Below are 15,539 nucleotides of genomic sequence, written 5' to 3' on the forward strand. Positions count from 1 at the left end.
TTTATCACTCGTCCTCTATCACTCATCACTCGTATTCTATCACTCGTCCTCTATCCATCACTCGTCCTTTATCACTCGTCCTCTATTACTCGTCCTCTATCACTCGCCCTCTCTCACCACTCGTCCTCTATCACTCGTCCTCTATCCATCACTTGTTCCCTATCTATTACTCGTCCCCTATCCATCACTCGTCCTCCATCACTCGTCCTCTATCTCTCACTCGTCCTCTTACACTCGTCCTCTATTACTCGTGCTCTAACCATAAATCGTTCTCTATCACTCGTCCTCTTTCACTCGTCCTTTATTATTCGTCCTCTATTACTCGTCCTCTATCACTCGTCCTCTATCCATCACTCGTCATCTATCACTCGTTCTCTATTACTCATTCTCTACTATCTATCACTCGTCATACATCACTCGTCCTCTATCACTCGTCCTCTATCCATAAACCGTTCTCTATCACTCGTCCTCTATCACTCGTCGTCCTCTATCTATCACTCGTCCTCTATCACTCGTCCTCTATCCATAAACCGTTCTCTATCACTCGTCCTCTATACTCGTCCTATATCACTCGTCCTCTATCACTCGTCCTCTATTACTCGTCCTCTATTACTCGTTCTTTAAAACTCGTCCTCTATCACTCGTCCTCTATCCATAAACCGTTCTCTATCACTCGTCCTCTATCACTCGTCCTTTATTACTCGTCCTCTATTACTCGTCCTCTATCACTCGTCCTCTATCCATAAATCGTTCTCTATCACTCGTCCTCTATCACTCGTCCTCTATCACTCGTCCTCTATTACTCGTCCTCTATCACTCATCCTCTATCACACGTCCTCTACCCATAAACCGTTCTCTATCACTCGTCCTCTATCACTCGTCCTCTATCACTCGTCCTCTATTACTCGTCCTCTTTTACTCGTCCTCTATCCATCACCTTATCTTCCGTTATTCCATTTCCATTACCGCTGCTTAACCAACATTCCCCGATTAATGATCATTATATCGGTATCCCTTTGCCGTTTTCTTTCCTATCCCGAATTAAGACTTCTCGCACCATCCCCTTCTGACCTCTCTTTCTACGCCTTTGGTTGTTTGGCCTTCCTCAATCCATACCCTTCTGACAACTCGTTCACCACTCTGTGTTCCTTCTTCACTAGCCGTCTCCTCTATTTCCTGTTCTTTCCCCCATTCTCGTTGTTAATTCTTTCTTCCACTTGACTCACTTCTCTTACCTTATCATTCCCCGCGCTCTCCCCCGTGATCTCCGTACATAATGTCATTTTGACAAAAATATTCTCTTCCTTAGTTTTTCTTTCCTTCAGTGCTGTGTTCTCTCACATTAACTAGCGTTCACTTAACACCTCGTTATCCTTCCGATTTCTATTTCCTAGTATAAACTAATGATTTCTCGTTCTGGCTTGTTCGACAAAATCTTAAGCGTATATCATGTATGCGTGCTAGCGTGTTAGTCGGACGCCAACACGCCAGAAGTGCAATTACATGTGATATTACGACACATATAGCGTCTGTCGTGTTGGTCTTCACTCTCTCTCTCTCTCTCTCTCTCTCTCTCTCTCTCTCATTATTATTCACTCAGTTCCCACGATATTCTGCTTTTATTTTCTTTCATATACTTGTTTTCATTCATGTGTATCGGGCAACCAATGTTTAACCATTACAGATGGTATGCCTGGCGGCTTCTGCAACTCCTCGGTACCGTGCATTGTTGAAGGGTCTGTGTGCAATTCTGTCACGAGCACGTGTGAATGTGATGCAAGTCAGAACTTGACTCTACATGACGGGGAATGTATTCCAGGTAATTTTAAGACATGCTTCAAAACTATTTTTTCTTTGAGATTTCCGTATATTTTTTTAGATTCGTCGAGGAAAGTCTTGTTACACGGTTATAACTAACAACGTCTCTTTACGCTACGGATGGTTTTTAAATGTAGTATATATGAACAAGGAGTGTAGGTTAGGCTAGAAAGGTCCTACAGTTTGCCTCAAATGAAAACATTTCAGCCGGAAACCTGCACGGCTATTGCGACACTCATACTGTCTGCGTGGATCCAAACACGGAATGTCGGGACAACACATGCGTATGTAGCGCAGGATTCAGCGACATTCAGGGAGAATGCTTACAAGGTAGAATGTGTTGGAATTGGTAGATAATAATAATACATACCACTTCAATAAAACAGTTGAAAACAGACTACAAAATGATTACATGAATTTACCTGTATTATTATGCACCAGTCAATTGTAACCACGTCCCCCCCCCGCCCCCAGGTCCGGGGTATACCGGGGATAGCCAGGGAAATGGGCCGTGTTTTTAAATTCATGGTGGCCCCGCAGTGCCGGTGAATGCGGTGGTTTTGACTTCGCGCAAAATATAGCGGGGAATGGGACTTCGGGTGCGGGGTCCCTCGGGTGCGGGGGCATTTGGCGGGGATTTTACCATCAGTTCGTCCCCGTAGGGCGGGGATTCTACCCGGGCTTGGCTGGACCGAAAGTCAAAGTCCCCGCTATTCCCCGGACTTGGAGGAGAGGCGTGGTTACAATTGACTGGTGCATTACTAATAGCATTTAGTAATTATTATCAGTTGAATGTTGTTCATCTGTACTACATCGTAAACACTTTTTGAAATATGTTGATAATTATTGAAATTCAGAACACAAAAAAAACAGCACACTAACTTTCATAATAGTGCCAGTACTCGTCTGTATTTAATGTACATGTATACCTGCCTTATTGCATGACCACATCTTAGTTTCTCTGGCTAGATCGTTTGTTTTTCTCCTCTCAATGCTACAAAAGTACAAAAGAGCAACCATGCACTGGATGATCTAGCTTACAACTGTCTTATTTAACAGGTATCATCATCATCATCATCATCATCATCATCATCACCTTTTCGTCGTAAATATGATATAAAAGTATGATTTGTCTTGCAAACCTCTGAGCGTTTCATGATCAATAAAGTTTAATATACAGCCACTTAGCCATTACAACTTCTTTGTATTTCACTATAAGCTTTACAAGTTTAGTTGATTTTTTAGATCTGACGTTCAATTATAAAATACGCGATAGCAAAACATCTGTCAAGCATGTCTTGGAATTAGCTTGTTAAAGATACTCAGTTCTTAGTGTTCATCTACTATATGTGTATCTGTAAGTTAAATTTGTCGTGATATAAACCCACAAGACGGTATGCCTGGTGGCAGCTGTCTCGCGAACAAGCAGTGTACCCTCAACACCACACGATGCAGCTACCTGACGGGTTTGTGTGAATGTGTCGGCAATTTCACGGCCGTCGGCGGAATATGTGTTGAAGGTAAATTTTAGACCGTCTTTGGTGAGATTTAGAACCTCATTTATACTAACTTATAAATTGTTTTTCTCACGTTGAACTAGATAAATTTTAAACAGCACACTCTTATTACTTGAAGTGTTCTCTCCCATTATACGTTTATATCCTTGTTCTTTTATCCTAGATTGACATGTTAATCTTCAATCCTCTTACTTACATCTGCGCCTTTATCTTCTTTAAAAGCTAGAATTTTCTACCAATATGTTTCGAATGTAAATACATGGTATGTTATATATCTGTCATGTTTGTTATCTCTGAGGTGTTTAACATTTCCTTATTTAATAATCTTGAACTTCCGTTTTGTAAGGTATTTTATCTTCGTATGGAACTAAAACTACAACAGTAAACATATTTCACTGACGGACATAGGATACACACGTTACGTTTGTCATTATCAAGGCATATGTATAGCAATAGTCACTAGAAGATTAATACAAAGCTTTATTTGTAGATGGCTACCCCATGGGTCGCTGTAGTAATACTGGCGTCACTCCATGTAGAGATGCTAATACTGAATGTAGAAATGGGACGTGTGTTTGCGTAGAAAATCATACGTATATCAATGGAAGATGCATTCTAGGTATCGCTTTAATACATTATGATTTATTATTAAGAGGACAAATTTGAATAAAAACATTCACATTTCAGAAGAACCTAGCCGTTTAGTACAGAATTACTTCCTTTTCAGACACTAAACATTAACAAAAGCAATGTTTCATGATAGGAACATGTAAGGAGACTTTTATAGACATTATTAAATACATACAACCTTTATGGCACTTCAAATATACGTACCTTACGTAAAGCTAAACATGTTATTACTACAATTTTTATATTGACATATGATTGTATTGTTGTTTAAATAAACTAAAATTAGCGTTTCAATGTTCTTGAAACCTGTTAGATGGTACAGAAGATGGATTTTGTGATAATAATGGCGGTTGCAGCGATTTCAAAATCCATTGCAACTCGCCATCTGGCCTCTGTGTATGCAGGGACGAATATATCAACACAGATGGCGACTGTTCTTGTCCTGGTGGCTTCAGAGATGGGAACGGAGGCTGTGTCCCTGGTGCTTATATTACATAAAACTTTATGATATGCTAAATCATACCAAGGCGCGGATCATATTTAACATTACAATGTTTCCAAAAACATCATTTCAAAATCTAATGCTAAACGAAAAAGTTAATTTCAAAAGAGCTTTTAAAAGACATTGCAACAAGGAAAGATATTTCAACGATACCTTTGAAAGAAATTGGTCTACATGTCCTTCTGTTGTTTTTATCTTTATCATGTATGTAATTTGTTACGTTAGAATCCCCGGATGGAACGTTAGGCGGTTTTTGTAACGCGACAACAGAATGTTTTGAAGCACATACCAAATGTGACGTCATCAGCGGTGTATGCATCTGTGATGACGTCAACAATTATACGGAATATAATGGCACCTGTGTGCCAGGTACTTGTTCTGTTCAGTTATTGTTAGATTTGTAGTATTAAAAATAAATTAAAATATATTGCCGAGAGTCAAATTTAATAAATCATCACGTGAACAATAAAAGCATTTCAAATGTTTACATATTTTCTTTTTTAAACATTTATATTTATCATTATATGTATTCGTTTATTTTTTACAGCATTTTAATGACATTCTTTTTTACAACCGATTTGTCTCTAAATTTGAGAATTTTTCTCTACAATAGTGAAGTATGTAGCAAATATGCATGCTTTATGTTGAAATAAGAATGCTTTTTCTCTTCTTTCACCCCTGTACACTATCTACACTCCTGTGCACTATCTACATCCCTGCCTACTATCTACACCCCTGCGCATTATCTACACCCATGCGCTATATAGCTGGCAGTTTGCACGGGTTATGCAGCGAGCTCATAGCGTGCGTAGACCCGCTCACACTTTGCACCAATCAAACCTGCCTTTGCTTGCCTCAACATTCTGAAATCAATGGCAAATGTCTGAAAGGTAGTCGCTAAAGACGTTTATAATTAATTCATGAATTACATGTGGTTTATTTTGCTCTACAGCCTTAAGTTTAGTTGCCATTGCGATAAGTATTGTACTTAAAATTTAATTGTGTTTGTTTTGGATTTTAACTGAAATATGAATCTTTCATGAGTATTGTTAATATAAACTTAATACAAAATGATTGAGTTTTTATGTTAACAGTACTTAATCAACTTTTCGTAGTTTTATGAGGAAAAACACGATAGCTTCCATTAAAATGGTTATATTATATCGGAATATAACACTGGAGCTATTTATTACAATAATACCTTTTAAAAAGATAATAATAAAAATAATAACGATGATGATGATAAAGATAATGACGATGAATTTGCTAATGATAGACCATACATACATACGTACATTTTCTAGATGGGTCACATGGGGGTTACTGCACGGTCGCTGTCGAGTGTCTGCTTGATAATGCTGTTTGCGTCTACGGTATATGCCAGTGTGCTTCCGGTTACACGTTTATCGACAACATATGCATTTTGGGTAAGCTGGTAGTTTAAATAGACTCTAATTACTTAATTCATGAGTCGCTTTACATAAAACATATGGTAATAACTAATAAGACATGTACTTATACATGTTACATGTTAAAAAATAGATCAATTTTTAAAATGTATAACCTGTCTTATTGTCTCTAGTTTCTTTCTTTAAGATGGTAGTAATGGCGGGGTTTGCCTGACGAATGCAACGTCTACGTGTAATGACGTTAACGCTGAGTGCAACAGCGACAGGTGTCGCTGTAAGACGGGCTTCTTCGACATTCACGGGATCTGCAAAGAAGGCACGTGATATTTTTTTACTAACCGTTGACCGTGAATCGTACAGAGTTTTTGGATGCCAGACATGTTTCATAACATAACCTCCGCTTTTGACATGTTGATTGATATAACGTGCTAACCGTAACTTACTGCAATATGGTAAAACAACTTGCAACAATAACATAAACACACAAACAAGAGTATATTATGATACCTTGTCTGCTGGAACTTTGTTACATAACACCTACTTCACCACCATATTCTATGTTTAAGCTTAAGTCGCAACCAAGAACAATTTCGCATAATTCAAAATTTGATAAAAAAACTGATGTGGAAGAAGTGTGTTTGGTGAATGTATAATTTGTATCCTCCTCCATCACATGCAGACCAGCAGCCTGGTGGACGGTGCTCCCCGCCGACTCTGTCCTGTTTGAGCAACTTGACCGAGTGTTCTGAAGGCATATGTCGATGTATAACCTCATACACACTGGTTAATGGTGATTGTGAAAACGGTACGTTCTTGTCCCACGAAGACTTGGTCCCCCAAAGACGGCCCCGACATATAATGAATCTAGTTTGAAATTTCATTTAAAGTACATCTTCTTATTTACCTTTCGAAATTATTAAAAACTATGTCTATTTTCTTTGATACCACGTTGATGTCATCCTCAAACTATTGAGCATTATTCTAGCACAAACTGTACAATAGTGACGTAAGAAAATACGATTTATGTTGATTTTTACAGATAATTTCTCTGAAGGAAACAATTCTTCATTCAAATGTTTATGTTTGTATCAATTGTTTACGTTGAATCTGACATTCGCTCAAGTGCAAGACAAGCATTTCCAGGAAAACGATATCCTGATTACAAGACTTTGAACTGCCGTATTCGCACCGATGTTACATTGACACTCTTCCATTTACACGCTTCCAGATGGTAGTATTTCCGGTGTATGTAAGTCCACAGATGTCGCGACCATCGGAGACTGCGATGACGTCAACGCCATGTGTGTTGATGACGACACTGGTCAATGTGCCGGTACCAACTGCAAGCCGGGCATTTGCCGGTGTAAGGCCGGGTATAAACTAGGTTCACTAGGCCAGTGTGCAGAAGGTTAGGGATGTTTTATAACTTTGTTTTATCAAACGAGGAACATGTAACAATTATTTACATTGAATCCACACCCCTCTTATATTTTTAACGCCTATTTTCATCCAATTCCAATGAGCTGTACTTATAAAAAAAGTCATGGAAATAGCGTACTTCTATAGAAGTACCGTTTACTGAATATATAATATGAAACAGAAGAAACTCGTCACAAAAATGAGTTTGAATTCATTTATACGTGTTATTAGGCATAAAAGAGAGTTTTGGTTAGGATCACATCCTTTTCAAAAACAGGTAGGGTAGGTAGGCTTTATTATTAGCTTTATTACTATTATTGCAAGGCTTCATATAAGAACGTTTTTTTTTTCATCATTAGAGAATGATGTTAAAAGTAATATTCAGTATAAAGGCGTTAAAGCTGCACTATCACAGATTGAACGTTTTGACAACTTTTTTATTTTTTTTTGTCTTGGAAAGAGCCAATTTTTGCAAGAAAAACATGGAAACCAGTTATATAAGACGGCTGACAAAAAATTAGATCGCAGATTTTTATATTTAAGTTCAAAAATTGATGTTTTATGCATTTTTCTTAAACCGTTACTAACGGTTTAAACCATAAAACATTAATTTTCGAGCGGAAAAATGAAAATCTGCGATCTGATATTTTGTTCGAAATCTTTTATCATTGGTTTGCAGAAATTTACGCAAAAATTTGCTCTTTCTAAGACCGAAAATAAAAAAAAGTTTTAAAAATGGTATATTTGTGAGAGTGCAGCTCTAATTAAAACACACGCTTAATTCTTTTTTCTACTTTTTTTACCAACTGTCTATAAAAAGGTCAGGGTCGGTGCCTCTTTCGTAGGTAGGGACGGGTACCCAGAACCAAATGTATTTTTTAGGCCTTAATGGTAGATAAGGTGTTTTTAAGTATAACAGAAGTCACGACTGAATGAAAGAAATATTCCTAAGTGTGTGTTTAATTACAGACAATATTCATCAACCTCATGTATGCGTCTTCCGTAATTGCGGAATATAATTTTTTTTTAATATCAACTATAGTTTGATCAATTATTAGGTGTTTTAAAAGACATGATAGCCCGTACATTTTGATCCAAGAAAACCACATTCTCCCATTCATAAAATAAAAATATCAAACACTGTTTTATTTTAGCGTTGTTTTTTCAAATTGTCAATGGTGTTAATTTTGAGGAAAACAACGGTATTATATCATGTTAAATTAAATACAGAATGAGAACCTTGTGGAAACAATTCAATTCTTGTATGTTTTATGAAACATTAAAAGAGAAAAAAAGCAAATATCTTGCACAAGAACGAATTTATATTGCTCGTTTCCATGTAAATGGCTTGCAATATCTAGTTTAATCACGACCCACTATGACTTTCATTTCTTTGTAAAATATTAAAATGAAACAATGTAGTTTAAATTAAAGCTGCACTCTCAGAGTTTGAACGTTTTCCAACTTTTTTTTATTTTTTGTCTTGGAACGAGCAAATTTTTGAGTAATTATCTGCAAACCAGTGCGAAGGACTGCTGACAAAAGATCAGATCGAGATTTTCATATTTCCGTTCCAAAATTGATGTTTAATGCATTTTTCTTAAACCGTTAGTAACGTTAGTAACGGTTTAAGCCATAAAACATTAAATTTGGAATGGAAATATGAAAATCTGCGATCTGATCTTTTGTCAGCAGTCTTTCATCACTGGTTTGCAGATATTTACGCAAAATATTGCTAATTCAAGACAAAAATAACTTAAGTTGAAAAAACGGTAAATCTGTGAGAGTGCAGCTTTAATATCCGATTTAGAAGCAACAAATCTGCAAGTACGATCTGCATGAACGATCTTGACGTGTTCGCCTTATTATTAACCTTTAAAGGTGCACTCTCACAGATTGACAGTTTTGCCATTTTTTAGTTTTTGTCTCAGAATCAGTTGATTTTGGTATCAATGCCTTCAATTCAGTCATATAAGATAACACACACTAGAACAGATCTCAATTATTTGGGAAACTACTGGAAATTTCGATATTCTTAATAAAGCGTTAGTAACGCTTAAAGCAATTAAACATCAAATTTCAAATGTTAAAATGAAAAACTGCGATCTGATCTTTTTTTCAGCAGTCTTGTATACCTGGTTTTCCAGACGTTTAGGCAATAATGGCTCATTCCAATACAAAATAAAAATAAAAATGGTGTCAAAAAGGTCAATCTGTGAGAGTGCAGCTTTCAGGTGCAAACATATTTCTAAATTATGAGTTCTGAACATCACATTACATACACAATTCATTAAATATTAACGATATAATACGTCAGTTAAAACAATTATAAATAAGCTAGCACTGTTGTTCCGGTCGTTGGAAATATTTTATATGATATTTTTTACATTATTCATTTTCATGTTGATGTTAGCACTGACTAGGCTTGTATTTTAAGTGTTGTGACATTTGTGAGGTAATGGCCATACAAACTAGGCGACCGCGCGCCTGGCACGAGCCCGTCTCGCCGGGGTCGATTCTTGGTCTGTTTGTATTTGTGTATGTTGTGTTGATACCTCATTGCCGTTCGGACCTTTATCTATTGCCTCGAAACAGGGTTTACTTTATATGACTGTTAGACTCCTGATCTTGTCCCTGCAGTTTTCACTGTACATTGTACATATGCGGTATTGTAAGACAGTGAACTAGTTAAACTCGAGCCAAAAATGAGCAGAAATAAGAAAAAAGATCAACTGACTGATTTATAGAAAACATGAACTTCTGACTGCACTTAATGTAGAAGAGATCTTTTGCTCTGTGTCGTATCAAGTTTGTACTCCATGGACGTATGTTCATGTGAGATCATTTTGTTCACGGTGGCTGTTAAAATACGAGTGTCACGAAGCAGACGACTCATTTGTCTTTACTTTTCAGAGTGTGCAACGGACAGTGACTGCTTGGACGCCAACGCGAACTGTCACCCTACGTTGTTCGTGTGCGAATGTTCCTTACAATATACACTTGTAAAAGACGCGTGTGTCGGACGTAAGTATAGGTATTTAGTCGAATTCGAAGAGATTTAGGCAAAAATATAAATATCACACACAATCTTGAGAGTATACAATTCATTAATTCTTTCTGCAGATTGCTAACAATATAATGTCTTGCGCACCTGACAGGCATTTTCGGTTAGTATGGCCGTGCTGGATAATTCCGTTTGGCCTCGCAACAACGCACCACTTTTTTATTTATCATGTAAGGTAAATTATGTCACTTGACTATGATGACCTATTTGACGTCAACTTTGGACTAAAAACAGATATATAAATTATCATGTGTTCCGGTCCAGACCGAGGGCTCACGCGTGAGTCAGTATCGAGGCTTGCCGATGAACATGTGATATATATTATTAATATTGCTGGCCAGAATGTTGATTTTAAGTCATTTGTCACAATTCAATAAGTAATATAATTTATTTCTACTCTGAAGTTTGCTATGTTGTTTTTGTAGCTGGGGAAGTTGGTGGTGAATGCAGATCTACATTGGGTTCAGAATGTGATGACGTACATGCTGTGTGTTTGGACGGAAAATGCACATGTAATGATGTCAGACATTACGTCATAAAAGACGGAAAGTGTGTCAAAAACGGTAAATGTTTCTACTTCATAGTGTGAATGTAGTGGTAGATCTACGTCATTGCAAACTTCGAGGGAACATAACATTTACCATTAGTATGCATGTTTCTGGCACACTGGACAGGTGAATTTTGTCGTGCTGGGAAATTCAGTGCCAGATGAATCAACGCTGTGTAGTTTGTAAAAAATGAAATATAACATACGTACAGAGCGCAATTGAACACATGATTCTTGACAAATAAATGAATATAAATAATCTTTAAAAATGCGATTGCTTAGCGGAACTATTTGACGTCAATATTTGACATAAATTACGCACGTCTGGCTTGAATATCACGAAAATACTGAAGTCAAATCTCAATCTCAATTTCAACTCATTTTACCACATAAAGCCTAGTATAAAGCCTAGTATAAAGCCTAGTATTGTTCAAAATCTTGCATCTTTTTATACTTGTTGAAAACGTATTTTCTTATAGATTGGGACACGAATCATCGCTGAAAGATTTTGACAATATTTCCAAGAAAACTTATTCTAGAGCAAAACCTATACTTGAGTTATTGATAAAAGGCAATGATTTGTACTCATATACATTCAGTTTGTCTGTAGAATATTTTTCCATTGGAATCTAGGCCAGAGGTTTAAATCAACATATTCAATGATAGAATGGAGTTCAAAAAAGTGTAAAAACATATTTTGTTCATTTTTTTATGTTATATGGTAAAATGAGTTGAGATTGAGTTTGAGAACTGACTTAAGTATTTTCGTGATATTGTGGACTGGTTTTTCTATTCGGACAGGATATACATAATACAATAGTAAAATACTATGGAATTGTTTCTAATTTTGAACGGAGCTTACGTTTCACATACTAAGATAAACAATAAATCGAATAATTAAAAAGTAGCTCGTAACATGAAAATGTATTTTAGATACGTATACAAACGGTCTATGCGGGCAGAACAAGCCATGTCGAGACAGTAACGCCCACTGTCAGAGTGGTACGTGTGTCTGCAAGGCCAACTATGTGTCTGTAAATGGCCGCTGTGTGAACGGTAGGATACAATTTTGTAGCGCTTGTTTACTGCAAATGTTTAACGTTGCTCAAGTTATGGTAGTGTGTGACTGGTAATACACATGGTTTTGAGTCATACATTTGAAGCTTTAATGTTTCAAAGAATACCAACCATTCCCTTATAGAATGGCGAAGAAATATGCTTAAAATATGATAATTTGAAATAAAATTGAATTGATTTAACTATCAGTTTAACAGTTAACAAAAAGAGGTGATTGTACCATTGCTTGTAGATGGTAACAATGCCCAAAGCTGTGACAGCGATGATTCGTGTCCAAATCACGCCCAATGTGTTGAGGGTCAATGCGCTTGCGCGCAAAATTACGTCATGGTTCACGGCGTCTGTGTTAAAAGTAAGTTGTAACTAAAGATGTATTTTATGTCTGAAAGGCATATATGATTTTTAATAGACCAGTCGCTAAAGCAATTATTGCGACATGTCGATATCCATTGGATATTGCAACAATATACTTATTTTATTTACAAAATATAATCCTATTATTGGTCAACTGATTGTTTGATTGACAACATTAAGTTTGTCATTTTAAACTGTTTGGCGGTCACATTTGAACCAACAATTGTTGTTTGCATTTCAAAGAACACACTCGGAGTATTGTTATGTCTGTTTTTATTCCTGAACAGGCAACTCTTCAGTGATCTCTTCTTGCGAAGGAGACTCTCCATACAACACATTGCAACCTGAATGTCCATCAGGCAAGACAGCCGTAATAACGGACGCCTATACTATGGTAGCCATGAGGGCGGCATGTCCGCCCAAGATGGATGTGTATAGCTCCACCTTGTTTGAGCAATGCTGCACGCCTAATTCCACTGATTGCAGACTCGATGCCCCAGGCTGCATGCAAGGCAGCTTCTCCACCTATGACGTGGTCGAGTACACATGCGTGGATGGTGAGTTGTCCAAAGATCGCACAAAAAGATATGGCCTTGAATTTAAATTTCTGCTTCAAACCTTTCTGATGTAGTCCTTGAACCAATGTTATATGCGTCTACGGTATATGACAGTGTGCTTCCGGTTACACGTTTATCGACAACATAATTATGCATTTTGGGTAAGCTGGTAGTTTAAATAGACTCTAATTACTTAATTCATGAGACGCTTTACATAAAAACTATGGTAATAAGACATGTACTTATACATGTTAAAAATAGATAAATTTTTAAAATGTATAACCTGTCTTATTGTCTCTAGTTTCTTTCTTTAAGATGGTAGTAATGGCGGGGTTTGCCTGACGAATGCGTCGCCTACGTGTAATGACGTTAACGCTGAGTGCAACAGCGACAGGTGTCGCTGTAAGACGGGCTTCTTCGACATTCACGGGATCTGCAAAGAAGGCACGTGATATTTTTTTACTAACCGTTGACCGTGAATCGTACAGAGTTTTTGGATGCCAGACATGTTTCATAACATAACCTCCGCTTTTGACATGTTGATTGATATAACGTGCTAACCGTAACTTACTGCAATATGGTAAAACAACTTGCAACAATAACATAAACACACAAACAAGAGTATATTATGATACCTTGTCTGCTGGAACTTTGTTACATAACATCTACTTCACCACCATATTCTATGTTTAAGCTTAAGTCGCAACCAAGAACAATTTCGCATAATTCAAAATTTGATAAAAAAAACTGATGTGGAAGAAGTGTGTTTGGTGAATGTATAATTTGTATCCTCCTCCATCACATGCAGACCAGCAGCCCGATGGACGGTGCTCCCCGCCGACTCTGTCCTGTTTGAGCAACCTGACCGAGTGTTCTGAAGAAGGCATATGTCGATGTATAACCTCATACACACTGGTTAATGGTGATTGTGAAAACGGTACGTTCTTGTCCCACGAAGACTTGGTCCCCCAAAGACGGCCCCGACATATAATGAATCTAGTTTGAAATTTCATTTAAAGTACATCTTTTTATTTACCTTTCGAAATTATTAAAAACTATGTCTACTTTCTTTGATACCACGTTGATGTCATCCTCAAACTATTGAGCATTATTCTAGCACAAACTGTACAATAGTGACGTAGGAAAAAAAAAATTATGTTGATTTTTACAGATTATTACTCTGAAGGAAACAATTCTTCATTCAAATGTTTATGTTTGTATCAATTGTTTACGTTGAATCTGACATTCGCTCAAGTGCAAGAAAAGCATTTCCAGGAAAACGATATCCTGATTACAAGACTTTGAATTGACGTATTCGCACCAATGTTACATTGACATTCTTCCATTTACACGCTTTCAGATGGTAGTATTTCCGGTGTATGTAAGTCCACAGATGTCGCGACCACGGGAGACTGCGATGACGTCAACGCCATGTGTGTTGATGACGACACTGGTCAATGTGCCGGTACCAACTGCAAGCCGGGCATTTGCCGGTGTAAGGCCGGGTATAAACTAGGTTCACTGGGCCAGTGCGCAGAAGGTAGGTGATATATTATAACTGTGTTTTACCAAACTAGGAACATGTTACAATTGTTTACCCTGAATTCACACTCCTCTTATATATTTAACTCCTATTTTCATCAAAATCCAATCAGCTGTACTTATAAAAAAGCAGTCATGGAAATAGCATATTTCCATAGAAGTAACGTTTACTGAACATATAATATATGAACATGAGCAAACTCGTCACAAAACCATAATAAATTACAAGGAATTCAGCTACGAGTTTGAATTATTTGCACGGGTTATTTATTAAATATTAAGAGTAGATAAAGGTGTGTTTTTTTAAGTATTACTGAAGTCACGACTTTATGAAAGATATGTTCCTATGTGTCCATAACTGCAGACAACACATGTATGCGTCTTCCGTAATTGAGGAATATAGGTATCAACTATAGTTTGTTCAATTATAATGTGTTTTAATCGACATGATAGCCCGTATATTTTTTATCCAAGAAAACCATATTCTCACATCATAAAATACACATATCAAATACTGTTTTATTTAAGCTTTTTCAAACTGGCAATGGTGTTAATTTTGAGAAAAAAAAACGGTAGTATATCATGTTAAATTAAAAACAGAATGAGAACCTCGTTTTATGAAAAATTGAAAGAGAAAAAAGCAAATATCTTACACAATAACGAATTTACATGCCTCGTTTCTATGTCAATGGCTTTCATGATCTATTTTAATCATGACCACTAGCACTTTCATTTATTTGTAATGTATTAAAATGGGACAATGTAGTTTAACTTAATGTCCGATTTAGAAGCAACACATCTGCAAGTAGATCTACGATCTGCAACAAATCTGCAAGTAGATCTGGACGTGTTCGCCTTAGTTAACCTTTAAAGCTGCACATATTGGTAGTTTTGCCTTGTTTTAGTTCTACTCTCAGAATCAGCTGATGTTGGTATCATTGCCTTAAATTCAGTCTATAGATAACGCACAATAGACCATATCTCAATTGTTCCGGTCGTTGAAAATATTTTATATGATTTTTTTTTACTTTATTCTTTTCAAGTTGATGTTGGCTCTGATGCGACTTATATTTTATAATAATTAATAAATGTTGTGACATTTG

At 36.8% G+C, this 15,539-nt stretch overlaps 1 protein-coding gene across 4 annotated transcripts in view; it reads left to right on the forward strand.

Moving 5' to 3' along the window:
- LOC128239195 (neurogenic locus notch homolog protein 2-like) overlaps positions 1-15,539 on the forward strand; it is a 63,676-nt gene that overhangs the window by 20,424 nt on the left and 27,713 nt on the right. For 3 of the 4 annotated variants that reach the window (XM_052955712.1, XM_052955713.1, XM_052955714.1), the window contains exons 11-29: positions 1,685-1,819; positions 2,026-2,148; positions 3,210-3,338; positions 3,826-3,954; positions 4,279-4,446; positions 4,693-4,836; positions 5,235-5,357; positions 5,772-5,894; positions 6,064-6,192; positions 6,556-6,681; positions 7,105-7,284; positions 10,209-10,319; positions 10,785-10,922; positions 11,840-11,962; positions 12,216-12,335; positions 12,625-12,894; positions 13,210-13,338; positions 13,703-13,831; positions 14,255-14,434. In XM_052955712.1, the coding sequence (XP_052811672.1) occupies positions 1,685-1,819; positions 2,026-2,148; positions 3,210-3,338; positions 3,826-3,954; positions 4,279-4,446; positions 4,693-4,836; positions 5,235-5,357; positions 5,772-5,894; positions 6,064-6,192; positions 6,556-6,681; positions 7,105-7,284; positions 10,209-10,319; positions 10,785-10,922; positions 11,840-11,962; positions 12,216-12,335; positions 12,625-12,894; positions 13,210-13,338; positions 13,703-13,831; positions 14,255-14,434 (2,709 nt within the window). The remainder of the gene's footprint in view (positions 1-1,684; positions 1,820-2,025; positions 2,149-3,209; positions 3,339-3,825; positions 3,955-4,278; positions 4,447-4,692; positions 4,837-5,234; positions 5,358-5,771; positions 5,895-6,063; positions 6,193-6,555; positions 6,682-7,104; positions 7,285-10,208; positions 10,320-10,784; positions 10,923-11,839; positions 11,963-12,215; positions 12,336-12,624; positions 12,895-13,209; positions 13,339-13,702; positions 13,832-14,254; positions 14,435-15,539) is intronic. The other variant, XM_052955715.1, reaches the window with a different exon arrangement.

The sequence above is a fragment of the Mya arenaria genome, chromosome 6 (assembly GCF_026914265.1).
Source record: "Mya arenaria isolate MELC-2E11 chromosome 6, ASM2691426v1".
In the NCBI taxonomy this organism is placed as follows: Eukaryota; Metazoa; Mollusca; class Bivalvia; order Myida; family Myidae; genus Mya; species Mya arenaria.